Here is a 26961-nt window from a genome sequence, read left to right on the forward strand (position 1 = left end):
GCTGGCGTAATATTATTATTAGCTTTATTCCTGACAGTAAAATATCATCCCGCCGGATACTGTATCTCACGAGGTCAAAATAGAAGCAGATATGACAGACAGAGGGGTAAACCAGAGCAGGGGCAATTCCAGTGCGGGGGCCACAATATCCCCCCCCCCCGAGGGCCTCCTGAGTTACCCTGCTTATTCTATAGCAAAACTCTATTATTTCCGCTCCATAAACATCGCTGGGCCGGCTCTGCCGGGCTGATGACTTTCTGGAAAGGACTCAGAGCAACGGGATGCCCTTCCCCTTAACTTTGTCTTTATGATGTAATAATATAACTGCCCCCTCCCAGTCCCAGAGGATGACGGACTGGGATCGCTGCTTCCATGCAAAGGGAGACCCCTGCTGGTGAAAAGCGGTAGTGCGACCATTAATCCAGATTCACTTTCTGCACTAGAAACACTTTCTCCGCTGTAAAGATTCAAACCTTAATCAGTCGTTGGTCTCGTCTTAGATTCAGGAGCCGTATGTCTATCCCATGCATGTTTAATCCCCTCACTGTATTAGCCTCTACCACTTCTGCTGGGAGGCTGTTCCACTTATCTACTACCTTCTCAGTGAAGTATAACTCCCTAACATTACATCTAAAACACTAAACATGTTACTCTCTGTGGTTTAGTCTCCAATCAATGAAGGTAAAAACTCTCAGAGCTATGGGATATTTTAATACCTGTTCTTTTTCATCAATAGGTAAATTTAAAAAAAAAAAAAAAAAAACTCTCCTTTTCAGAGATTCACAACAAAACAGATTTTTCTCTTAAAAAATCATAGAAAAAACAATGTTCAGAGAACACATGCTGACATTACAAAGTATTTAGAAGAAATTTGCCCCTTACTGCAGGTTGGGAAGTACAAAGGGTTATAAAGAATTCTGAGAAATAAGAAATATTTATCAGCAGAGTCATCTACTGCAAAGGGGAGGAAAAAGAAGTGAATTGCCTTTAAAATCTAGAAGTTTGCAAACTTTGTGTAGGAATAATAAAAAAAAACCAAGAGAAAAAAAAAACAAGAAAAAAAACAAGAAAAAAATGAGAAAAAAAGTCTGTGCTACGCCAAAAAAACCAGCTGTTTCCACCAGATGCAAATGTTCCTGGGCGAAGGCAGGCTGCGTCTTTAAAGCCGACCAGCACTGAGAGCGAGGGAGTCTGCGAGTGTGATAATGAGCAGCGGAGGCAAAACCAATAACCCTTCCCAGCACCTCCCAGTAAAAAAAAAACCGGCAGAAATGTATATAAAGCCTCGGAGCCGCCGGGTGCTGCCTGTGAGCTGACAGGTAGGAAACGGCACGGAACCCGGCTCTACGGCAACATCTGGATTACCGGCTGCAAAACCCGGCATTAGTGGAACAATAGAACCGGCTTTATTTCTCCAGATCCCCGGCACAATCCCCGGCATGTTTACTTTCCCGACTCCAAACCCCTCAGCGCTTCCTCTCCCTGCTCTTATCTGTATTCTAAAAAATACTTTAACACCTAAAATCCAGAAGATATAAATATCTATTTTTTAAAAAAAAATAAAAAAACATTTTCTTTTTGTTCCAAATTTTTTTTTGAGGTATTTATGATTTCAAGTTATTTTTTATTTTTTTTTCTCTCGCTTTATATTATATATAAAAAACATTCCGTATATTATTTTGGAGTCTCTGGCTGACGTGCGGCTGAGTCACACTCACCATGCGCACTCGGCTGGCTGTCACCGCTCTCCTTGCTCTGGATCTGCTGCTGCTTCTATGTCCTCGTCCGGCTTCATCTTCGGAGGGGGTCGTGGTCACCCCCAGAAGGCTCGATCCAGATGTAAATGGCAGACGCTATTTCCGAAGGGGTCCCGGCGACGCGAAAGATTTGGGGGTCGTTTTCCAAATCACGGCTTTCAACGAGGATTTTTACCTGAATCTTAGCCCCGACTCGGAGTTTATTGCCCCGGCTTTTTCCATGCATTTTCCGGGCTCCCTCCCCAAGCCGTCGGCCGGTTTGAGACACTGCTTCTACTCCGGGGAGGTCAACTCCGACCGGGACTCGTTCGTGGCGCTGAGTCTTTGTGGAGGACTCAAGGGAGCTTTTGGCTACCAAGGGGTGGAATATCTGCTCAGTCCTTTAAAGAACTACACGGGGCAGCAGGTGCGAGGCGGCCACCAGGGGCCGCACCTTCTGCAGCGCAGGCACGCCAGCTTCCGCTCAGAGGACGCCACCTCCAGGTGTGGCGTGAGCTCCGGTTCCAACCACGGCATCATGGAAGCTCTACGGAGGTACAGAGGCTCCCACCACAGCAAGAGGCACTCCAACGGCACCGGGGCACGCGGGGGCCACAGGTCCCGGCGGTTTGCCTCCGTCACCCGATACGTGGAGACCCTGATAGTGGCCGACGAAACCATGCTGAAGTTCCACGGGGACGACCTTCAGCACTACCTGCTCACCTTGATGGCGACGGCGGCTCAGTTGTACAAACACCCCAGTATCCGGAACCCCATTAACATCGCCGTGGTCAAGTTCATGCTTCTCACGGACGACGAGAAGGGGCCCAAGGTGACCACCAATGCGGCCATGACCCTGAGAAGCTTCTGCAGCTGGCAGAAAAAGTGGAACAAAGCGAGCGACAAGCACCCCGAGTACTGGGACACCGCCATCCTCTTCACCAAGCAGGTGAGCCGCCGGAGCCGGGCAGAGTTCTACTGATCGCGTGCTTTATTTATCTGGTAGTAACTGAGAAAGAACGCGCATGTATTACGGATGCCACAGAAACCCAGAACCCGCCGGCGGATCGGCCCCATCCGGCCCCCGTCTAGTCGCCCGTTTCTCCTGCTGTAAAGACTCAAACCTTAATCAGTCGTTGGTCTCGTCTTAGATTCAGGAGCCGTATGTCTATCCCATGTATGTTTAATACCCTGGCTGTATTACCCTCTACCGCCTCTGCTGGGAGGCTGTTCCACTTATCCACCACCCTCTCAGTAAAAGCTCAGTCTACGTCACCTACGAGTCATAGATAACCTTAATCCAATCTGTGTTCCAAAGCGAATGTTTTGTAGAAATAGGAGACCTGAGAAGTCTTCTTAGCGAGCCGTCGGCCGTCAGGCGATCTACAAAGTGCAGAATGTAAAGAAATGTAAGAGAATACACAGAACACGCAGCGTATTATAGGAGGACGGGGCAGGTGCTGGGGGGGAATAATGTCGCCCCGAGGACGCTTTCTGCAATTACTCTGCACATTGTTACTACATTAGTAATGAAACCGTCCTAACTCTTTAAATGCCAGCAAGAGATGCTTTGCGCAGTTCAGAAGAGGCTACCAAACTGGGCAACGGATGGCAGGATAAAGTGCAGATAAAGACTAAAGGATCTCGTTATGTTCGGCTTGGGGGAGAGAAGGGAGAGACAGGGAGAGAAGGTATTGAGGAGATGGGAGAGAGACATTTAATGACATAAAGGGGTTTAACAAAGTACAAAGTACAGAGTTTATTTCCAAAGGAGGAGAAATCTTATAACAAGAGACCCGAATCTAGTACTAGAGGGTCAGAGAATGCGATGGAATGGAAGGCAGTGTTACTTTACTGAGAGGGTGGTAGATAAGTGGAACAGCCTCCCAGCAGAAGTGGTAGAGGGTAATACAGTGGGGGGATTAAACATGCATGTGATAGACATACGGCTCCTGAATCTAAGACGAGACGACTGATTAAGGTTTGAGTCTTTACAGCAGGAGGAAAGGGCGACTCGACGGGGGCCGGATGGGGCTGATCTGCCTGCAGGTTCTATAATTCTTTCCGGCAGGCATTTAAATGGTTAACAATCTGTTCTCTGTTATCCTGGAATGTTTTGGGTTCCTAGAGAATGTTTTTTGTTGCTTTGCTTTGATACATTGTAGCAGAGGGGGGGGGATAGAGAGACTCTGTGGCTTTAAAGGATGTGGGGGCTATAAAGAGTAATAAAAGAAGCCGGGAGATTAGAGGTTAAAACGGCCAAAATAACATAAATTTAACAAGGTTTTTGTTACACTTTCAGTTTAATGACATTTTCCCCCAAGGGGTGGGAAAGTTGAAATGTCAGAGGATTAAAGGGACAGCGCCGGCTCCGCGCAGAGCGAGTATACTGTCAGCGAGACGCTAGGAATATTATTATGGCCGGTGGGGGGCGGCGGGGGTCTGGACGCAGGCGCTATCTGTTGTATGATAACAATGTGAGGAGAGATAGAAAAACAGAAGTGATCCGGAGACCTGCGTCCCGTGTGAGTCTTCTACAGAATAAATCACATGGAGGTTTTATCCTTCCTAAAGCGCCAACAGTTAGGGCGGCGCTGTACAAACATACGGAACGCTGTCTGATTATAAATATGTATCAGCAGCGCTGGGGAAATTGGGACTTTTAGAAGTCCTGTTGTCCAGAGGCTGGGTGAGGATGATGGGACTTGTCCTGCGACGTGGGAATGGTTAGATCTCTCTCAGCCCCGCAGATTATAAGAAGTCAGGATTTGGGTTTCAGGATCTTTATATTTCAAACATGCGCCGCGCGGAATCTTCTCACCGGGGTCTGCTTTGTCTGGGGGTCACCGTTAGCCCCGGTCGGGGCACAATGTTCTTTTATCTGCAGTAACGTAGGCTGGAAGTATGTTGGCAGCAGCTCAGGGGTTAATAGCCGTACATTTGAGACATTTGGTGACCGTGTTGGGTGGCAGCGAGGCCCTGGGTTTACTCCGCTGTACAGCCTCCCTGACCATCACCCCCCGTAGCATCTCTACCCCACTTATCCAAACCATCTCCCCCTTTCCTCGGTGACACCTACCCACTACTCCATTAAACACAGAACCTGCCGGCAGATGTCTGTCCCATGTTTCCAGCTGCTGTAAGAGCTCAAACCATTACTCTCTTCTTAGATTCAGGAGCCCTATGTCCATCCCATGCATGTTTAATACCCTCACTGTATTACCCTCTACCACTTCTGCTGGAAGGAAGTTCCACTCATCCACCATCCAATCAGCGAGCATAGGTCTTCCCCACCAGTGTTACCATTTACCTTTTCTCTCTTCTCGCACGCTCCATGTCCTCCCATAAGCTGTCAACCTGATTTTCCTCTCCTGTATCATCTACCTCTTTGTCGCTCCTCATCTTACCCCAGTCCCTTCTCCCTCCTATCGCTCTAACAGGTGCCAGCTGTCCCGTCTCAGTCCTACCTTCCCTTACAATCTTAACCTGCTCTCCATTCTCCCCTATTACCCCCCGTCAGACCCCCCAGGTCACTGCCTTCACTTCTCCCTCTTGAGTTGGATAAAACTTTCGCTCATGACATCATTTCCACAGCAACATTTCCAAAAACGTTAGCCGTGATGTCAGAGCCGCACTCTCCCCTCTCCTTCAACCTTCTCCTCGGCCTTGTCCACGCGGCCCCCTCCCTTTCCATTATCCATCCTTGCCTCCCTTCCCATCTCTCTCCCTCCCAACTCTTTTCTGGTTCTATAGAATGTCCATGAATCGGATCCCGAACATTATCAGATATTATTAGATAAACGCGGAATTTGGCGAAATTCCTAACTTTTTATTAGTTGTGGGGGAAAAAAACCCCCCAGAACATGAAAGAATTTGAATGTTCTGCACCAATTTCCGGGCCAATGCTCTCCTGAGCGTTTTACGAAGCTCGGTTCAGTGCTTCACGAGATATCAAATCCTAAAAAAAAACCTTAATCTCGCCTTTTATTCTTGGGAAAAATGTAGCTGGAAATAATTGAATTGGAAGCCATCGCATTTGGCAAGCGCGGCGAGATTAACGAGGTACGTTTTATTCTTATCCAGAATCTCTTTAAATAAATCAAATGTTTTTGGGTCCTCGGAGTTTATAGATTTTTTAGAGTTTTTTGGGAAACAGAATAAATTCTATTTTTATCTAATAATTTTATTAAAACCATCTGAGTCTCGTTAGGAAAATAGTGCTTTACTTCCCACCATTCCACCACCCCGATACACATCATCCCGCAGATCCTGCCTCTTATACCCTACCTCCATCTCTCACTTGCTTCCTTCTGTACTTACCCCTATACCCTTCCTCCATTCTACCCCTATATCACTTCCTTTTACCCCTCCTCCCCTATATCTGCCCCTATATCTGCCCTATCTCTTCCATCTGTTCTTTATCAAAGTTCGAAGTCATTTTATCAGCCATCGCTGCGTGGGGCCGGCTCCACTAAGCACCGTTTTCTATGCATCCCTGGACCTATAGAAACGCGGGGAAAAGGGCAGCCGAGACGGCCTCGCTGTATCATCTGCTCCTCATCTGGATTTATAGAATAATCTTTCCAGATCTGCTGCCGCTTTTCATTACCCCGCTCTGTCATTTCGCAGAAATCTCGCGCAGGTGCTGGACTCTTCCGCCTGTTTGATTGCGAAGCCCCGATCTTCGCTGCCCTTCTCTCTCGGTATTTCTTTCTCCGTGTGAATGTTGCGTAACACATGGCTGTCCTGCGCCCCGGGGCTTCTGTCTCCACGCCGACGTCATCATTTCTCTCTCTCATGAACAGAGGATACGATCCGCTTCTAGAGTGTAAGCTCACGCGCCAGCACGTGAATCTCTCTGATTATTGGACCGTCCGAGGGGTTTTACCGAACCTGCGCTCTACACCGTAATCTCTACACTGACCCATATTCTGGTTCTTCGCATTTTGTAACTTCTAATATATATTTTTATTTTTGGGATTTCCCCTAAAAAAACAGTAACTTTATCTATAGTCTGAATTCTGACGGATGGACAAATGATCTTTTTTTTCCTTAAAAGTTTTAGGTTCGCAGGCTATGATAGGTCAGCATTTTTTAATTCCACCCAAATAATGGTTTTATATTCGGATCCCGCCATAATTCCAACCCCGCTAGCGATCCCTGAGGCTGAAAAGGACAAATGACAAGATACACTTTAGTTACAGAGCCTATCTATTAGTTATTGTTTTATGTAGCGCCATCATATTCCGCGGCGCTGTACAATGTGTGCTATTATTATTTATTGTTTTATATAGCGCCATCATATTCCGTAGCGCTGTACAATGGGTAGACAGGACACAACAAGTTGTATATAACATAATAATGTGACTTACAGAAACAACAGGCAGGGAGGGCCCGGCTCAAAGGAGCTTACAATCTAGAGATAGAACATATAATTTCCCCATGATATGTTTTAATGAACTCCTAATGTCTTAACTGGTGCAGGAATCAGGCGAGAGGAGTAGGAAATACACCCAGAGTAACAGACATCCGGTTTCTGTGAATCGGCGGTTGGTTCCGTTGTCGTAACGTTCTATCTTCAAAGTCCTTTCGTATGGAGGTTTAAGGATTTCGATCGTTCTTCTGGGAATTTTGGAGAGGAAAGCAGAGAGGGAATGAAAAACTTCCTCAAATAGCTGCAGGGGGACCAAAAATTCCGGGAATTCCCAGAAGAATGAACGGCAGGGAGTCGGAGCCTCGGACGCCCTCTAAACACCCCAATCCCCCAAATCGCAGGAGGGACCCCGGGCCTTCAACACAAGGTCCTACTGAACGTAGCGCGTCCATGCATGCGCTTCACCCCGTTATTAGGATAGACATCGTTAATCTACGCTTCGCCCCCCATCACCACCCAACCCCTGTTTCTATAACTAATGAAACCATCCGTAGGGTAACAGACAAATCGCCAGGACCCTCCAGGGATACCTCGGCCCCTAATAAAGCGGAGCCAGCATCAGAGTCTGGCTTACGGCTTCCCTGTAAATCGTGATCCTTCGGGGCCATGTCTGGACAGCGGGGAGCGAGGAAACATCTCCTGACTGTCACCGCATTGGATATTTATAGAAGTAGAAACGGGTTTCGCATTGACCTCGAGTAACGTGTCCGGTACTGGGGTATTATGTAGCCGCACACTTTCATCGGAAGCCCACGCTGGGCCAGAATCCCCATCGTGGGGAGCTCCGCCGCGCCTCAAAGCTGCTTTTTACCTTTTTTATGTTATGGAAAAACTCTTCATTTTTATGCTTTTATTCCAAAAACGCATATTTGTTATAGGAAGCCTGCCGTGTGCATGGGAAGGCATCACTTGATACAATGTTTGCGTTACGAGTGGCTGACTTTCTATGAGAATTCCCACGGGGGGGTAATCTTCTTTGATCGGATTTTGAGGTCATTTCCCCGAACCATTGCTGGTTATTGTAACCCGGACCCCGAGACAATGGGCAGATAAGAGAGGTCTTTCGCGGCTAAATTCTTTCTCTTTAGGGATTCTTTAAAAAAATAAAATGAAAAGGATTTTCTTTTTTCTCCTCCGCTTTGGCTTTAAAGGTCTTTTTTTGTTGTTTGGGGCCGATTTCTGAAGGGTTTGCACTCCATAGGATTGGGTTTCTTTTCTGAGCGTATCGGCTATTTAAAGAGTTTAAAGACCGAGCTGTTTAAGCACTTGAATGAATTCCTCCAGGGGTTTGGTTGAACAAAAAACAGAAGAGGTTATAATCAGCCACTTGTAGCTCTACGATATATATATTTACCGTACATATATATACATCTTCTAAAGTCCTTTCCTATTGGAGAAATAAGCAATTAGCCATTAACCATCGGCCAAACCTTGGCTACAATATGGTATATACATTTAGGCCACTTACAACCATAACCAAAATGCCATGAATTATTATTATTATATATAAAGTGTTTGAGTTCTTTAACCGCGCAGGCATGTGGGGGGCACAGTTTTCAGTTGCGCCTGGTCCTTTGAGCACTTCCTGCAATACTTTGAACAGGAGGCAGCTGTAAGGAACAGCAGGATGTGAATGATGTCAAAGGAAAATGCTTCCCCAGTCATGCGACGTTTATACCCTTAATTCATAGCGTTCTCTGACGGAATGTGGACTTTTCTTTTCAGATCGAATGTAAAATAACCAAGAGAAGCAATAAGAAAGCAGATTCTGCCTGTGCCGGCGGCTCTGTGTGTTTTGGGTCACTGTGCCTGCGCAGGTGTTGGGCCTCGTGCCATCTTACTGTCATCAGTAAAAGAAACAAAGTCTGATTGTTAGACTGTTACAGACAAGAGCACATGGCCCCCTGGCAAGCAGGGCGTTCGGTAATGGCTGAGAAACTGTGTGCCTCCAGCTGTCGCGCGACTACAATTCCCACAATCCCCAGCCTTTCCTTCAGTTAGACTGTTACAGACAACAGCCCATGTATCACTGGCAAACAGGACAAAGTGTGTCCCTCCAGCTGCCATTGGACTACAATTCCCACAATCCCCAGCCTTTCCTTCAGTTAGACAGACAACAGCCCGTGTATCGCTGGCAAACAGGACAAACTGTGTCCCTCCAGCTGCCATTGGACTACAATCCCCACAATCCGTGTCCTTTCCTTTTGCTCAGCATATATTATCCCACGCATAGCTGTCTTTCCGCTCTGTATTTTCTTCTCCCGCTTCTCCTTATCGCTCCAGACCAGCCGTGATTGGCAGGAATTTGCTAATCTCATCTCTAAACACCGGTAAATCCCCCAGATTATCGCTGCGAGTGCTCCGGCCCTTTAATATGTTCGCACTCGCACTCAAGAGAGAATCGGTTATTAACGGGCGATGCGTCCAGAGATTCGCGTTACTGGTAATATTATTACAAACTAAAACATTCTTTAACCCGTTGAGGATAATGTCTCTCTATGTGTTTGAAACGGTTCTAGAGTTTAAAAATATAGTAACAATTATTATTATTATAAAAATAATACTATTGAATAATAATAAATAATAACAATAATAACAATAATAATAATAAAATATTGCAACTTGCCTGCCAAGCAAGAAAAGGTAAATCCAACAGAAATTTATTGGGTTAATATTTTAGAAACTTCTAAACAATGTAAAAAACCCAATTTGCTGCTTTCTAATAATAAATATATAATGTTTCAAGCTGACAGGTTTGCTCTCCCCTTGGAGGTATTAACTGACAGAACCTCGTTATTGTAGGTAACTGTGGGGTGAAGAAAGAAAGAAATATATTAATCAAGACCAAGTCATAACCGCTGGCTCCGAAAGGGTTAACTCATAACGCGAGTCATTTTGTGTTCTGGGGTTTAGCGGAGTACAGAATAACCCTTTCTCAGCCCACAGCTTTTGCACAGATTGAATGTGGAGGTGGAGGTGTGGGGAGAGCGCTGACAGAGGGGCCGAGAGGGGAGGGCGAGGGCTCAGCCGTGTGAGTGACAGCCCCTGTCAGGGAGCTGCGTCTCTACCTGTCCGCCCCATAGACCCCTGTCACGATGATGCATTTTTCACTTAAAAACTAATCCCCCCTCCCAGTCAATCAAGGGTCACCGGAAAAGCGACCCCTCCCCCCATGGTGCACGTCACAGCGCGAGGGGCATATCTCGTACATGCGCGTGCGTCGCCCCAAAATCCCATAGAGAAACACGTTACCCCAAATATTCAGATCAGTCTTCTTTACCCCCTAAGGGGTAGTTGCCAAACCAGCTCTACGCAGCTAATAAACTCAGCAGCATTCCGCCCCGCGTACGATTAAACCTTCTATAAGCTTCTGTATGTTCTTATATTATAATTAACCAGAGCCCGTGGGCCGGTGGGCCGGTGGGCTGGTGGCTGATGGAGCCACATACAGGTCCTGCCGCTGCAGCAGATCTGGTACTACGGAGCTCGGCAACCGGCTGGATACAGTAGAGTAACGCGGGGACTCGTGGCCAGCGGCCGGTCCGGCCATAAGCCAAATAGTAACAAAGTAACAATAGTAATAAAGGCTGGAAAAAGACCATCGCTTTCCCCTCTTTTACCGATCCTTCCTGCTTTTGATCCAAAAAAGGCACAAAAAGTCCAATTAAGCTATTTTTCAAATTGTTTTGGCTTCCCTGTTTTTTTTCTAAATTCGCAAAACAGCTTCTTCCATCTGCTGCACAGTTTTTTTATTTTTTTTGCCAAAACATTTAACTTTCAAAGCCGGCCGGATGAAAAAAGAAAAAAGAGACACAAAACAGATTAAAGGATTTCAGAAATCCCGTTATCAGAAATAAATCCCAGCGGCGCGGCCCGGATTCCTCATGAAATAACGATAAGTGATGAAAATTCCTTTCTGGAAATAAATTAACCAAATTCACGGGTTTGGGGCCCATTTCAGCGCTTAAGATTTAGAAGTTCTACTTTTACGCAAATTCCACAACTTGCATATAAATCTGGGTGAAATATAGCCTTAAAGAAGCAATTTGTTAAGAAAAAAAGGTATTTTCAGAATTCCAAGGTGCGTATCAAATAGTTTTGCCGTAAATGTTTTTGGAGAGGCAGCTCTCATGAGGTTAAATCAACCCCTTTGTATCTGTCCTTCAGCCGCATCGCATCACTTGGGTTGTGAATTATTATGATTATGATGATGTCACAAGTTCTAGGAATCTTAAAAGTGCTAAATAGTGATGGATAGGAGGCCGGAACCTCTAAACGGCATTTAAGGCGATAGTGAATTATGTTCTTTAGAGTGAAGGTTCCGGATTTATCCGCTTGTCACTCAGCACAGCAGCGCGAAAGCCTTCATGATCCCGTAACAAGCCATTTATGACCCAAAATGAGGGCTTCTGGTCCCAAAAACTTTTCAGGATTTATAATTATCATTTATTGTTTTATGTAGCGCCATCATATTCAGTAGTGCTGTACAATGAGTAGACAGGACATAACAAGCAGTATGTAACATAACAATTTGACTTTGCACAAGAGCTTGCAATCTAGAGGATTTGCTTAATTTATGGCATTATTCATGTTTCTGATTTTTCTAGTAATTTTATTGAATTTTATATTTTTTACACACAATTTGTGCTACAAAAAGAGCTTCTCATCCACGCATCAACCTTTCACCATTTACCTAGAAATTAATAGTCCAGTGAACAGGAGAACAGATCAGGCAAGCAGAGGGGTACAGGAAGGGTTAAGAGAGGAGGATACAAGGTATGATGTCATATGTGGCCCCCCGAGGCTCTAAGGACCTGCCTTGTTATGCATATACATGAGGAGGGCCCTTGGATATACCATATATCTCGACAGGACCTGTCTGAACAATGCCAGGTGCGCCACATTCTAAAGACCAATTCCATCTGAAAACGGAACTCCTGAGGTTAGGTTATTCTACAGCTTTTTCTCCAATAGTCCAATAAAAGGCATTTATTATTATGCGATAGTAGAGACAGATAAAAAACACAGAAACCTAGAGTGTGACGGCAGATCTGCCCAATCTAGTCGCCCATTTATCCTCAATAAAAACTCAAACCATAATCAGTCGCTGGTCTCTTCTTCCCACTTCTGCTGGGAGGCTGCTCCACTTATCTACCACCCTCTCAGTAAAGTAAAACTTCCTTCCATTCCATCTCTGGAATGGCCTCTGATCCTCTAGTGTTAGATTCCGGTCTCTTGTTGTAACTTTTCTCCTCCTTTGAAATAAATTCTCTCCTGACCTTTGTTAAATCTCTTTATGTATTTAAATCTCTCTCCCATCCCCGTCTCTCTCTTCTCTCCCCGTCTCTCACCCATCTCCTCTCTCTCTTTTCTCCTATCCCCTCTTCCTGCCACTAAATAGGGAACCTGTAGACAAATCCCTGCGTTTGAGTCAATTTCCTTCCAATTATTTTAACCCTTTACATTATAGTAAAGATGCCCTGGTTTATCTGCCCCCCCTGCCCCACCCATACCCCTCCACTGCCCCACCCATACCCCTCCCACACCCCTCCCACGCCTCCCTGCTTTACTCCTGCATGCTGATACTTTGTATCTTTTCAGAGATGTTCTTAATGTCGGCGTTCACTTTCTCTGCCAAAATATTGTGCCTCGTTTACACGTTACAATCAGTGATCGGAGGCGTGGAGGACGCCGGGCATGCGCTGCGCGCTGCCTTGTATGGAGTTTCTCCCGAATCTCCGGGTTCAGAGAGCAAATCCAGAAACACTTAATGGAAGTGGATTCATTAGAGCTGATTCTATCGGATTAAACGTCGGATTCCTTTCAGGCCCCGGATACCTGCGAGCAGGCGGTCGCCGCGTAATCACCGGCTCAATAAGGCAGCAATGAAATAACGACAATCCTCGTGGGATCAAAGTTTTCCCAACTAACATTTCTGAATAATTTCAATTTACTTAGGGAAGGTGGGCAGCAAAAAAGCTCAAAATTTCCAAGAGGGTGCTATATACGGTGAACAGCCTCCCAGCAGAGGTGGTAGAGGGTAATACAGTGAGGGTATTAAGCTTGCATGGGATAGACATCCGGCTCCTGAATCTAAGACGAGACCAACGACTGATTAAGGTTTGAGTCTTTACAGCAGGAGAAACGGGCGACTAGACGGGGGCCGGACGGGGCCGATCTGCCGGCAGGGTCTAGGTTTTTTATATTATGGTAACATTTTAACCCCTTGAATGATTTGCTTATTTCTCTGGCATACAAAGTGTTAAGTAGTTTGTTATGGAGGGCAATTGACTTAATACAGGGTGCAGGATCATCCAGCCCTGTCCTGTTTATAGGGGGGGGGTCACAACTTGCTTGTACAGAGAAGAATGTGCTGTATTTGGGGAGGGGGCAGTTAAAATGCTACAAGGTGGGTCAGGAAGGTCGAAAGGAGGACGTTTGTAAAGATGGAGGGGGCTAAAGGCCGATCACTGCTGGAGGGGTCAAGCTGTAGAAGAGGGTAACAGTCAGCAAGCGGTGATTTGGGCAGGTGGCGGAGTAAGGTTATGGTGGAATGCAGAAAACAATGTTCTTTAGATTGTAAGCCTGCGAGCCGAGACCTCTCCCTAATGTATCGGGTCGTCTTAGTCCTTTAGTTCTAGTTTTGTGTAGAGTTACTCCATTTACTCTGGGGTTATTTTAGACCATTTTGGTATTTATGGAGTATGTAAGATAAAAGCATTTTAAGGGTCATCCGTTTCTAAACAGAAAACGGTAAATTTGCCAAATATGAAGAACGTTGAACTCGAGCAGAAAATCTTCTAGAAGTGATCGGGAACATCTGCAGTAAAATGAAATCTGAAGCCTCCGTGGAAACGATCGCCGGGGAGACGCAGAGCCTCTTTCAAATAGTTTATGTGCTATAATACTGACGAATGTCAAAATTGTGCATTTCCAATTTCTCATTGTTTGTGATTTTGGGGCCTTTAGGGCATATTTGTTACTTACATGTCTTTTTAATATATTTTGAAAGGGTGAGACATTAGGGAGCTGCATGAACAGAACAAGTCTGGTGGAAAGTGAAGCAGTTGCCATAGTAACCAATGGGATGTTCTTACGTCTTGCCCCACGTTTAAGACTTTTCTGTTTATTATGTTTTTTTGGTTAGATTCATATGTTTCGTATACTGATCTGTTACTCTGCTTCACGCAGGATCTGTGCGGCGCCTCCACGTGTGACACGCTTGGAATGGCGGACGTGGGTACGATGTGTGATCCTCGACGCAGCTGCTCGGTGATAGAAGATGATGGGCTTCCTTCTGCCTTCACCACGGCGCATGAGCTCGGTGAGTGTCGTGTCACGCGCTAGACACGCTAAACACGCCAGACACGCTAGACACGCTAAACACGCTAAACACGCCAAACACGCCAGACACGATAGAATCCATCCAACTGTCATGGTGTTACCATACAGTATAAAACATAAAAACCTAAAATGTGGCACTAAACAAAAATGTTAAATTAAAGGAAAGCACAAAAAAAGGAAGGAAAATGGAAAGGATTCTCAAAATGGTTAAATTACTTGTTTGCTTTTTTTGCTCGTCCTGATTCTTTGTGGTCGGAGTCGGACGGTTTGGCCGCCGTTCAGAGTCCAGAATTAGCCCAGTTTGCCTCCCAAACAAAGCTGGGATTAGACGTTAAGTGCTCTACCTCCTAAAATGAGTGAACTTAGCCACGGGTCATGTGGCCCTAAGCGGTAACAACAGCGCAGCTGAGAGAACATCGAAAAATATCATTATATTTCAGAAAAGCCCAATTCACTGCAGAAAATGTAGAGTCCCAGATACTTTCGAAATCTCATCCATCCCTTCCTCGAGTAACTGAATCATTCGCAGATTTGTTTCAGCTTTAATGTCCTGACAGATCGTAAAACATTTGAAATACTGTTTGCTGTTTTTCAGACAGCTGGGGGCAGCCATTTTCCTTTGCACTCTTCACTTCCTGTCATGACCTGTAGCAACTTCCTGCTTATAAAATGCTCAAAAAGCCAGGGGGGTTAGATTGTTTCGCCCAGACAGCTGTCAAATAATGAGACGTCAACAATACGGAGGAGGAATGTTTACATAAATATTTGGGAATACCGCAAAATGTTATTTTATTACAAAAAACTCAAACGTTTACTGGCGGTAACATCCACCAAGCCATATGCTGGAGCAGATTTGTCATTTTTTTTATTTATTTGGAGAAAAATTATGTTTTCTGCTCAGGAGGCAGGACACCCAGAATTCCCATTTGTCTCAGAATTATAGCTTTTTTGTTACATTTTGTACATATGCTTCCTGCTTATGAGGTGCAAATAATTGGGGCCATCATACAAGCCTAAGGATAGGGCCCCTGGACCCTCTCCCGTTGCACCACCCCATACTTGCAATGGGGCCCCCAGAGTAGTGGGCTGCAGAGACCCCATGAGCGGTCCTAGGATCAGCGGGGCCCTTTGCTTGTTTGGGCCCCATACATGAGCATAGATTGTACCCCCCCCGTGATTAATATTTTAGCCATATTTCTGCCTGCTGTTGGCCATGGCAAGCAATATTCTGGCTGGGCTCCAGAAGTCGCCGAGCCGTTCCCCCCGCGTGTTCGCAAAGCTGCCCCTCGCAAGCCAAATATTTGCTTTCTGCCCCGACGAGCGGCGCGGTTACGACGAGGTCAGACTCGCTTCCTCTGCCGTTAGATTGTTGGAGCTGGAAATTGCAGCTCGGTCGTAAATTTCAACATAATCATAAATCTCGACTCGTATGAAATGTTTTCCTATGTTTAGAGTTGCTCGTAAATCGGGGAATATTGCTTAAAGTTGTACAATTTTACAAAGAAAAGGGTTATACATGGTGTGTATATATATATATATATAAAAAAAAAAATATATATATATACAGTATATATGTATTCCAACTATTTGGAGATAATTCATTTAAAAGTTCTCCACGTGGACGCCAAGGATGGAGGCAGCCTGTGGCAGAGCCAGCATTCCCCTCCCTTCTCCTCTCCCATCCTTCCTATGGCTGCCTGAAGCAATCAGCAACCATCAGCAACTTAACAACTCGAGATCAGGAAGTTACGATATCTTTCATCATCATCAAATATCATGAATTTTTGTAATAAAAACCCAAACTTTTCAACAGCTGTTTTTCCAAAGAAGAATTGTTATATTTCTACGCGGTTCTAAGATGCTGCGCCGTTATGATGGAAGAGCCAGTCTGTTAAAACGATGTCATCTTTGATTTGTGATGTAATTGATGACACATGGGGCATGTCAGAGACTTCAGCACTGACATTCCTAATGGCTTCTTCGAGATTAGCGCAAATATGTCCCTTCCCCTCCCCCGTCAAATGCGTTACACATGTTTGCCTGATTTCAGCGGGGACCGGGGGGGATTCAAGGAATAAATCAAAATTACTCGATAATTCAGCTTGTCCAATTCCCAACGTGACAAATAATGTTTTTGTAACTGCTGCAGACATTTGAGGAGCCCTCCTTTAACTTTTCCGTTGTCTTCTCCTCTAAGGTCATGTTTTCAACATGCCGCACGACAACGTGAAGGCCTGCGAGGAGATATTCGGGAAGCTGAAGGACAACCACATGATGTCACCAACGCTTATACAAATCGACCGTGCCCACCCGTGGTCTTTGTGCAGCTCCGCCATCATCACGGACTTCCTGGACAGCGGACACGGTGAGCGGGGGGCCAGACCCTCATTCATGGCGAGATATGTCATAATATTCTCTCTTAGAATCATATGGTCGGCTCTCCTCGCCGTCCACGTACGGAAAGACTCTCGCCGCTGGTATATAACGTCTCGTCGGGGGCTTGGGGTTTGGAGGTTGAAGAGAAGGAGGATATGTTTCTCTTTGCTCATGCCTTAGAATTCCAAAAGAGAGATCACGGTGGTTTCCTACTTTACGGGCCCCTGAGACCGTCACTGGCCCCCGCGGACCTCTCGTTTAGGATGTGAAAATCCTCTGTGCAGTTAGCGAGCATCCAAAGGTTACAAAGTATTTTTATGAACATTTTTTCCTAGCCAAGTATCACAAGAAACAGACTGTTCCGCACAAGTAACATAATAGCAACGTTTTCGCCGGCAACAAATTCTACCAAGTGCCATTAAAATTATCCAGGTATCCAACTAACCCCCCCCGGCTCCGTCAGAGGCACCCAGGGGTAAGATCTGTGCCATGGAGGAGTGAGATGGCCATATCCTCATCTCTCCTTCCAAGTCACGCGTTGAGAACGACAGAGTCCAGACCTCTCCCAGCGGGATTCTTGAGTATTCCGTCCGGATAACGTATCTCGGCGTACTCTGGGTTGTAGGAAATCTGTTTTGCACCCAGGGGTATACCGACAGCTGCGGGGCTGGGGTCCCTGCAGGATGCGGGTGGGGTGTTCTGACAGATGGCCCCGGTCCCTAATGATTTCCACAGCTGAAGGGTTTCGCCCGATCCCTGGCTCGCTCTGACGCCTCTTTATACAGTTTATACTTGGCTTCCGGTCGCGTTTGTAAACTTAGCATGAAATCTGGCTCAGCGCGGGGACTCGGTGCCGATAAACGGGGGGGATTTGGAGATTCTCTGAAAACCAGCAGTGTTTGGAGATAATTGCGGAACGCAGATAGTGAGCGACGGCCGATGCGTTATCAGCGGGACGTCATTAACACCGATAGAGTTTATGTCGAAGCACGGTGGGAGGTTAATGGGGGGGAAAAAGACAAAATTCACTTTAATTTGACCCGTTACGGGCTTTGTGAGATATATAGCCAAACGTTGGGTGATTTTAATTTGGGAATTCGCTTCATTAATCCGAACCCTTAGAAGTCATTCGTTCCAAATGTCAGATTTAGTACATTATTTCACGTATATATTCTAATCCCTTATATGAGATGGAGCTCCGGTGCTGCGGTAAATGTTTGGAATATGTAACCAGATGCTGATGGCGCATGTTGCTTTGTGCAGGCGAATGTCTTCTGGATGAACCAGCGAAGCCGATCTCCTTGCCCGAAGAGCTTCCCGGTGCCCGATACCCTCTGAGCCGGCAATGCGAGCTGGCGTTTGGCCTGGGCTCCAAGCCGTGCCCGTACATGCAGTACTGCACCAAGCTGTGGTGCACGGGCCGAGCACGGGGGCAGTTTGTGTGCCAGACCCGCCACTTCCCATGGGCAGATGGCACAAGCTGCGGAGACGGAAGGTTTTGCCTGAACGGAGTTTGTGTGGAAAAACATAACCCCAATCGCTACAAGGTAATAAGTCATTTGAGGGCGATCGGGGGAAGGGGGGTAGATTTGACCTGCTATATATTATCGGGGTCACTCTGCAGCGGTGTGAAGAAGTCCGATAGGATTTATTGGATGACAAGGTAACGAAACGGATAGATCTGCCATCATTTTGGTGGCCTACTGATGGATGACCTATTTTGTGCCCAATGATGGAATAGACCTTAAATGTATATTCTGGAATTAAAGGGTTAAACATTTCCACCGAAACCCCTCGTATCACAATGAAAAGCGAGGCAGGTTGATACATTGTAGCTCGGGGGGATTTCAGATTTACATAACTCCCTTCATGTGTTTGATTAATCCAACCATTTATTTCATATGTTGGAGCCGTGCAGCAGTCGGTCAAATTGAAACCATAACGGCGACAGCCCCGTATGACGCACGCCGCGATCGCTGCGGTTACAACGTGTTACTCTTTGCCAGATCTAAACTCTCTTCCGTGATAAACGAGGAAAGCAACAATTTTCAAAGCCATGCAGCTCTACAGGAAAGAGAGAGATACGAACACAAAATCTCATAACCTAATTCAAAATAATTAAAAGAATCATAGGTCATAGTGCATATATATATAAAAACACGGTAAATGCATCCTCAGATGAACAACTACATGACATATAACACCATGTCATGATTTATTCAACAAAAATAAAGCCAAAATGGAGAAGCCATGTACAAAGCTGGCCAACTCTTCCCAGTTTTTAAATATTTGCAATGTTTTATAGTTGCTAGAAAAAGCCAGATATAATGGATTATTTATCAGTGTCCGTTGGGCGTAATTGGCTCCAGGGAAAGCAGGCTGAAAAATGTCAACTGACAGATCTTTAAGAAATAATATTTTGTCTCGGGGCACTTTTTTTTTGCTTATTTACTATTATTTCATAGGGAAAGTGATTGATTGGGTGCAGCTAATCTCTTCACCAATGTCCTCATACTATATGTTAGAAGAAATATATGGTTTCGGATAATGGTGGAGATCTTTCTTAGAATCTCATTGCTCAATTTTGGAACGTTTGATAAGAAAAGGTTCTGACTGGGGTTTTACATCTGTTCGCATTTCTTTGGAGAGCCGTTACTTTGAATTATAGGGGAGCTACGCAGTTGGGATCTCCTTCATCTTTAACTTCAACCGCTGGCTTTCTTGTTCTATTGATTTACTAGCCATTGAAATACATTTTAAACTGAACATCGTGCATTATGTTGGGAAGCAGAACTTGTAAAATCCATGGGCTGCGTTTGGTCGTTAATCCTTATTGCTACTTTATGTGTTACTTTGTGTTCTCTTTATTCTAGCCATTCTTTCATTCCTTTAGACATCCCCCTTAACTGAGCCCTGAACCCCACCATCTGCTACCCATTCCCGTGCCTGATAGAGTCTGACAGCCGGCCGTCACGTCGTAGTCCCAGCGAGATCTTTCTCCACCACTCATCTCTCTATCATTCCCCGCCATTCACCATCATAACCTACAGCATCGCTTTATTTTTTGTCAAATCCATAATGCTTCATACTTTGTAAATTATAATAATAGTCTCTGCTGTCTCATGACGATATGTGATCATAAAATAGTCACTTTTATAAATATTTTTATATATTCCCCATGATACGTTTCTGAGGAAATAACATATTTTTCAATTTTATGGGAAATACTGGAAACGGAACCCTCACCTCAATTCGTATTTTTTAAACCAGGTGGATGGGAACTGGGGAAAATGGAGCCCCTACGGCCAGTGCTCGCGGACCTGTGGTGGAGGCGTCCAACTAGCCAAACGGGAGTGCAATGACCCGGAGCCCTCCCATGGTGGCACGTACTGCGAAGGAGTGCGAGTGAAGTACCGGTCGTGTTCGCTGGATGCCTGCCCTGATACCGGTGAGTAACTTTGTATCACATCGAAAATGTAGACAAATACGGAATATGATGGAAGATAAGAGCCGTTTGGTCTCGCTGGTCTACCCAATGAACTCCATCACTCCTCTGGACTCTCTTCCATGTCCTATAGAAATGAGACCCCAGGGCAAATCTCTATATACCCAGGGTAAATAAAGTACTGGTTTCTCTACTCTTGGCCAACATCTCTTTCTTGTCCTTCTCAACAGGGAAAAGTTTCCGCGAGGAGCAATGTGAAGCTTTCAATGGCTTTAACCACAGTACAAATCGTCTAACTGCGACAGTGGGCTGGGTCCCTAAATATTCAGGCGTTTCTCCGAGGGATAAGTGCAAGCTTATCTGCCGAGCCAATGGCACAGGGTACTTCTATGTGCTCGCTCCGAAGGTGAGTGTGCGGAATGAGTACGAGCAGCCTATGGTGCGGCACAGCTTGTGACAATTGAGGACCCAATTCATATATATCTATATATCTATATCTATATACTGTATATAATTATATATATTAAAGGTCACATGTGAGGTCATCGCAAGGGGAATTATTAAACCCTACGAGAGCTGGGCGCAACAAAATTGTAGTGCAACACAGAAAATAGGGGGGAAAGTTATTACAAATATTAAGTAACAAAAAATAATAATTTATCCTATTTTTTTACGGGGACTTAGTGATTTTATTAGGTGGAGTTAAGTGATTTAAAGTGCTTTTCTCTGTTACATAACCGTTTTTGAAGCAGCGGCTTCCCAGCAGTGCTAGGATGAGGTATCGATGGACGTCAGAGGACAGGGAACCGATCCCAAACAATGTCTGGCACGGGGACAGAGCAATAATACGAGCGGCTTTATTCTTACAATAGGAGAGTTTTACTTTCGCTGGCGTTGTCAGCTTGTAGGATGCAAGTATTATTCACTTAAAATATGGCAAAAGCTCCCCAATCATCCCGTGTAAACGATACTTAAAACATTTAGAGAATAAGCTGGAACTCCCGAAGCTCTGAGACAAAGTATCACCTGGTCTGTGGGGATTCTATAGAGCAGTACATTAATCGAGGTGCTCTCCTTCTGTCCAGGTGGTGGATGGGACCCCGTGCTCCCCGGACTCCACGTCCGTGTGTGTCCAGGGGAAGTGCATTAAAGCCGGCTGCGACGGGAAACTCGGCTCCAAAAAAAAGTTTGATAAATGCCGGGTGTGCGGAGGGGACAACAAGAGCTGCAAGAAGGTCTCCGGCCTCTTCACCAAACCCATGTGAGTATCCACCAGCTCATTCCCTCTTCTCCACATGCCTTTGTGGAGCTGACCTCTTGATACTCCATGAATTAAGGCTGGAGTTTTGTCACACGTTAATTGAAAAGGATTGATTGCTGGACTCCAAGGCCAATCGCAGAAGGCATATTATTCCAATGAAAATACAGATGTTTATTGGGTTGTAATTTCAATTAATGTTTCCAAAGAATGATGATGAAATGACCTATCACGTTGGCCCCATAGGACACAGAACAGTTATCCGGAAGACCAATGTCCAAGGGGCAAGCCCGACGTTCCTCCATAACGTTAACCACCTATGTGCCCCACGCCATGTCATTAGTATTCAGGTCTTTCAGTGGCGGCTGAACTGGAGGGTGGTTTGACTTTCTACCCCAACCCCCTCTCCTTATCGGATCTTTTTCCTTTTATTTAGATGGTTGGGAAGTAGTTTTTGTTTTTCTTCAGAGCTGCTATAAGATGATACAGAAATTCTGGTGTGGAAATAAATCACTTCATATGAACCTAAAACATTTTCCAATCTCTTCTCGCTGCCAAGAATTTTTTTCCTTATGTGCTTGTAAGCGTTCCAAAATAATTCTTGATATATATATTCTTTTTTTTTCGAGACACGTGTTTAAGCTAAACAAGCACAAACTTTAATAAACCTTTATTTTTTTGGCAACCGGAACTTTTTCCGTAATATAAAAACATGAAGAACCTCAAAAGAACCCAAAAAAACAAATGAAGCAGAAGGTTTAGAAGATGTGACTGATATGTAACAAAGCTCTATTCCAAGTGATTGCTACTTTGTGTCCCAGGTTTGCCCAGATGTAACTGCTGTGAGACGCACATATGTCCCCAAACTTCACCAAAGTCCCTTTTTCACCAGGCAGGTGCCGATAGGCATACTCAACTACCAATCAAACTACGTTATTTATTTACTTCGGGATAAAGAGCTTTAGGTGGGACATAGGCGAGTATTTCCAGCAACTTAAAGAGTTAATTAAATAAAAATGAATGCTATAGGTGTAATCAGGGTATTACTTAGTATTCTTTATGGTGATTCTTTAGATACTTTTGGCATCACCAATGGGGAGTTGGCACTCAGGGAAACCCCCTTAAACCGTGTTGGTGGCGTCTTCCACTTGAGTCGGGTTTCAATGGAGCTTTGGGATCTCATGATGGTCAGAGGGAAAGTTAAATTGAACTTAAGGTGAAATGAATTACAAGTTAAAGACCCTCTTGTGCGTTGCCAGTGATGCCATCTGCACATTCCATACGTTCATTTTACAAATTCTATTAACTATAGTAGAACGTCTTTCCCAGATGTTTCCTGACACATAGCTGTTCTTCTCTTTGCAGACATGGTTATAACTTCGTCGTGACGGTTCCAACTGGCGCCAGTAATCTAGATGTCCGACAGCGCGGCTATAAAGGCCTGATTAATGATGACAACTACCTTGCAATAAGGAATAGCCAAGGCCGCTATCTGTTGAACGGGAATTACATTGTATCAGCTGTGGAGCGAGATATTCCTGTCAAGGGGAGTCTGTTGAAATACAGCGGTACGGGAACTGCGGTGGAAGCTCTTCAAGCTATCAACGTCATTCAAGAACCGCTCATCATAGAGGTTCTTTGTGTGGGTAAAATGACCCCTCCAAGATTGAGGTATTCCTTCTATGTACCCAGGGAAAAGAAAGTTGGACAGTCGATAAGCAATAGTCTTGCGGGTCTGGCTCCCCCAGCTCCAAGACCTAAGCCCCAGTCTCAATGGACATCTGGTAACTGGGGTCCATGCTCAGTGAGCTGCGGAAACGGGAAACAGACCAGATCTGTCGGGTGCCGTGACCCTTGGGAACAACCTGCAACTGACTGCCAAGCGGCTCTCCGTCCATCAGACACGAGGACCTGTGGTGACCCGTGTCCTACATGGGAGGCTGGAGAATGGACTCCCTGCTCCAAAAGCTGTGGCCGAGGTTTTAAAAGACGGCAGCTGAGGTGCAGCGCAGGCGGAGGGGTAACTCTACCCCGAGAGCACTGTCACTTGAAACGAAAGCCGCAGGAACTGGACTTCTGCACCCTTCGGCCTTGCTGACTTTTGAGAACCGAGTCAAGGGACATTCAACACTTTGGAATTCTAGAAATCTAGGAGAAGGTTCTAGAAGGGTTCAGGAGCCAGATTCCAGCACTGAAGATGCGTATTTCAGAAAAGTGCCAAAATTTGAAGGAATCCATGTACTGTGACCAAAGAAACACATTTTTACATCCCGAACCCAAAGGCAGAAGGATACACGTTGGGTGAAGACCAAGCCAATGCTTTGCACTTTTTATCAGTGTGTTTTGTAAGAGGTGATGTTGGTTTGTTTCTCTTTATTTTTGAATTCTGGGGCATCCCACATTATGTATAATTTTCAGAGCAATGTATTGAAAGTCTAAAGTGTTTAGGATTACTACTCGGGGATCTGAGAAGAAGTCTGATACGTTTGCGTTACCTAGCCCAGGGAGCTGTTCTACTTTTCTTATTGGTTCCAGGCACATTGGATCTACTAGATTATCTCAGGAATACGTTGGTGATCCGGTCTTATATTTATACATTAGTCATGTGTAAACATGCTGCTCTTTATCCACCAAGTCCCAGCTGTCGTTGAAAACCCTCTTACCCCATAGAGGGGGAAAAAGATGCAGATTTGGTGCATAAACAGAGACATGGACCCAAAGATTAAGATAGATGTATGATATCAGAGGGGGGGGGCAATGTACAGATACAAAGTATCACAGTCTATAAAAGGAGTCTATAAGTCACAAGAAACACGTTTACACTTCCATAGGGTTGTCCATAGGTAACTGCCAGGGTAAATCTCTCTGGCTGAGGAACTAGAGCAGTAATCTCAAAAGCAGCCGTACCAGATGAGGGCATCTCATCCATCCTCATTGAGACCGCGGCTTTCACCGGACCACACTGTACAAATGCACAAGATACTCTACGAAGAGAGATATAGGCACATGGGAGCAGGAGGTAGAATCAAAGGATCAGCCAAACATTATTTTGTGTAGGATGGGAGAAAGACTGTATTGGTTATCACAAAGTCCATATGGCTACTATGGAAACAAACAAACAAACCTCCTTATCAATCTACCTCTATATATCTCGTAAATGGGATGTTGGAGAGAGCGGAGGGGCTTTAACGATAGTAATACACAATGAACACACGGATGGCTCTGCCGCTGGCACTATGCGAGGATGACCCCTATCAACCCGTCTTCCACTCAACAAGGGCTGCGATGCAATATATAGTAGCTAATCAATTTGGTACTGTCACGACTGTACTGTATTGGATTTATATCCCAATAGCTTATAGTTATCTTAATCAATATGTTTTTTTATGCAAATACACGTTTCAAGGTGCTAAAAAAAAGAATCCCCAATTGGATCCAAACCTTACAATTTTTCCAGCAACGCAAAAGTGTCATAAAGTTTAAAGTTAACAATTTATGACTTAAGGGGTTAAATAGCTGTAATATTACATTAAGGTGCTATGTCTTAGTAACTCCATATCTGCCATAGCTCATGATTTGTAATATGTATTATTACACACGGTATTTGGAGTAGTGGTACAATTTACTGCCCAAATCTGGTAACATTTAATTTGAAATCTTCCAATTGCATTCTATTGAATCCCATAGCTTGGGACGCGCATGCAACGTGGAACAGAGCATCGAAATGCTTATTTATCACACTGCAGGTCTTAAATAATCAATTTCTAGTCTTTTGTTACAAAATATAATAGATGAAATGGGCTGTAATTGATTAAATTAGACTTTTTTTCTTGAGTATCTTAAATAGGATTATGGAAAAACAGCAGCTGTTATAATCCATAAATTCACCAAAAAAAAAGATTTATGATACATTCGCACATTTTTTTGCTGAAGAAACACACTTTATATAGTAACCTGATCAATCCTAGCGTAATGTATTTTTTTTCTTTCTTTCCATTTTAAATTTAATCGCCTTGTCCCGAAAATTTAATTAAAATCCAGGGCTGGGTCTTTGTATTTTATGCAGACTTGGATTATGACTGTAATTTCATTATAACTTGTAGCCAAAAAAACGAAAGACTTATTGCATTTAGTAATAAAATCTAAAATCCAAAAAAATGTGACTGGGTAGCATTGAAAGCAAAAACCAAGGCAGAATTTATTCTCTTTTATTTGTTTTTAATTTTTTTTTATATTTTTGTACATTTCTTTTGCATTGTTTTTGATGTTGCAAAAGGAGCATAAAAGCCAAGTTCCAGGCTGTATGTATATAAGTATGTATACTGTGTATACTCTCTATAGGCTTGTGCAAGGCAAATAAATGTGTGCAGGACCAAGCGACCTCTCGGTATCTGTACGGCATATAACACCCTCTGCGTACGCTTATTGTCTCTCTGCATCGGGGCAATATATATTATATTCTCGCCAATTTCCTCTTATACCAACTGCTTAAAGGATGACCACGTTTATCCAAAAACTGTACGTTTTACAACTCTCATTTAGAACAGAAATTATCCCCAAATTCAGAGTAGAAACCTGAGCAGGGTCACCTTTAACGTCGCACAAAAGGGGCAGCTGCCCTGGGCCCAGAATTCTCTTTTTGGAAGTCCATGGCAGTCGTCTCTTGGAGCCATCAACAGCCGGAGCTCCGTGCGAGGATAAAGGGAGAGTGAAAGAGTGAGTGTGTGGATGTATATATGTATATGTATGTATGTATGTATGTGTAAATGTATGGTGTCAGAGTCTGTGAATATATGTCTGCGTACGTCTATGGTGTTAGAGTAAATGTATGTTACTGTATGATGTTAGCGTGTGTGGGGTATTAGTGTATGGTGTTTGCATGTGTGTTGGTCAGTGTATGGTGTTAGAGTGGTCAGTGGTGAGCCTATGGTTATCTGAGTGAGGAAGAGGAGGGAGATAGTGTGTGCATGTGAGTGTAGGGTGTTAGAGTGAGTGGGAGTTAGAGTGAGTGGGAGTTAGAGTGATATACAGACACAGTATCAGACAATCGGTATGGGAGAATTTTAACTAGAGAGGATTTGCACCCCCGACCCAACATGATGTAATTATTGCGTCTCTGGGTAAAGAGGTCATGAGGCCACCTTTTCAAGGAGGACGCAACATGATTTTCACAAATAGGGGTTATTATTTGGGTGGTCTGCCCCCTGTCACAGGTTAATCATCCCATCACAGGACTCAAAATCCCTTTAATCCATCATCCATCAGAACGCAAGACAGGCAAGAGAAAGGGCTTCCTCTACGACACTCCATGCAATTAATCCTGATCACACGGAGAGCCGATTATCCTCAGCACATCATTAGACTTCAC

General features: G+C 44.7%; 1 protein-coding gene across 1 annotated transcript; it reads left to right on the forward strand.

Annotated features, from left to right (window-relative positions):
- The first annotated feature begins 1719 nt into the window (after positions 1–1719).
- On the forward strand, positions 1720–24522 carry ADAMTS15 (ADAM metallopeptidase with thrombospondin type 1 motif 15). The gene is made up of 8 exons (XM_053452603.1): positions 1720–2685; positions 14362–14494; positions 16712–16879; positions 18154–18437; positions 20161–20338; positions 20566–20741; positions 21421–21596; positions 22959–24522. The coding sequence occupies exons 1-8, from the start codon at positions 1720–1722 to the stop codon at positions 23689–23691; spliced, it is 2814 nt and encodes a 937-aa protein (XP_053308578.1). The 3' UTR covers positions 23692–24522.
- Positions 24523–26961: the final 2439 nt, after the last annotated feature.

This window comes from Spea bombifrons, chromosome 12 (assembly GCF_027358695.1).
Source record: "Spea bombifrons isolate aSpeBom1 chromosome 12, aSpeBom1.2.pri, whole genome shotgun sequence".
In the NCBI taxonomy this organism is placed as follows: domain Eukaryota; kingdom Metazoa; phylum Chordata; class Amphibia; order Anura; family Pelobatidae; genus Spea; species Spea bombifrons.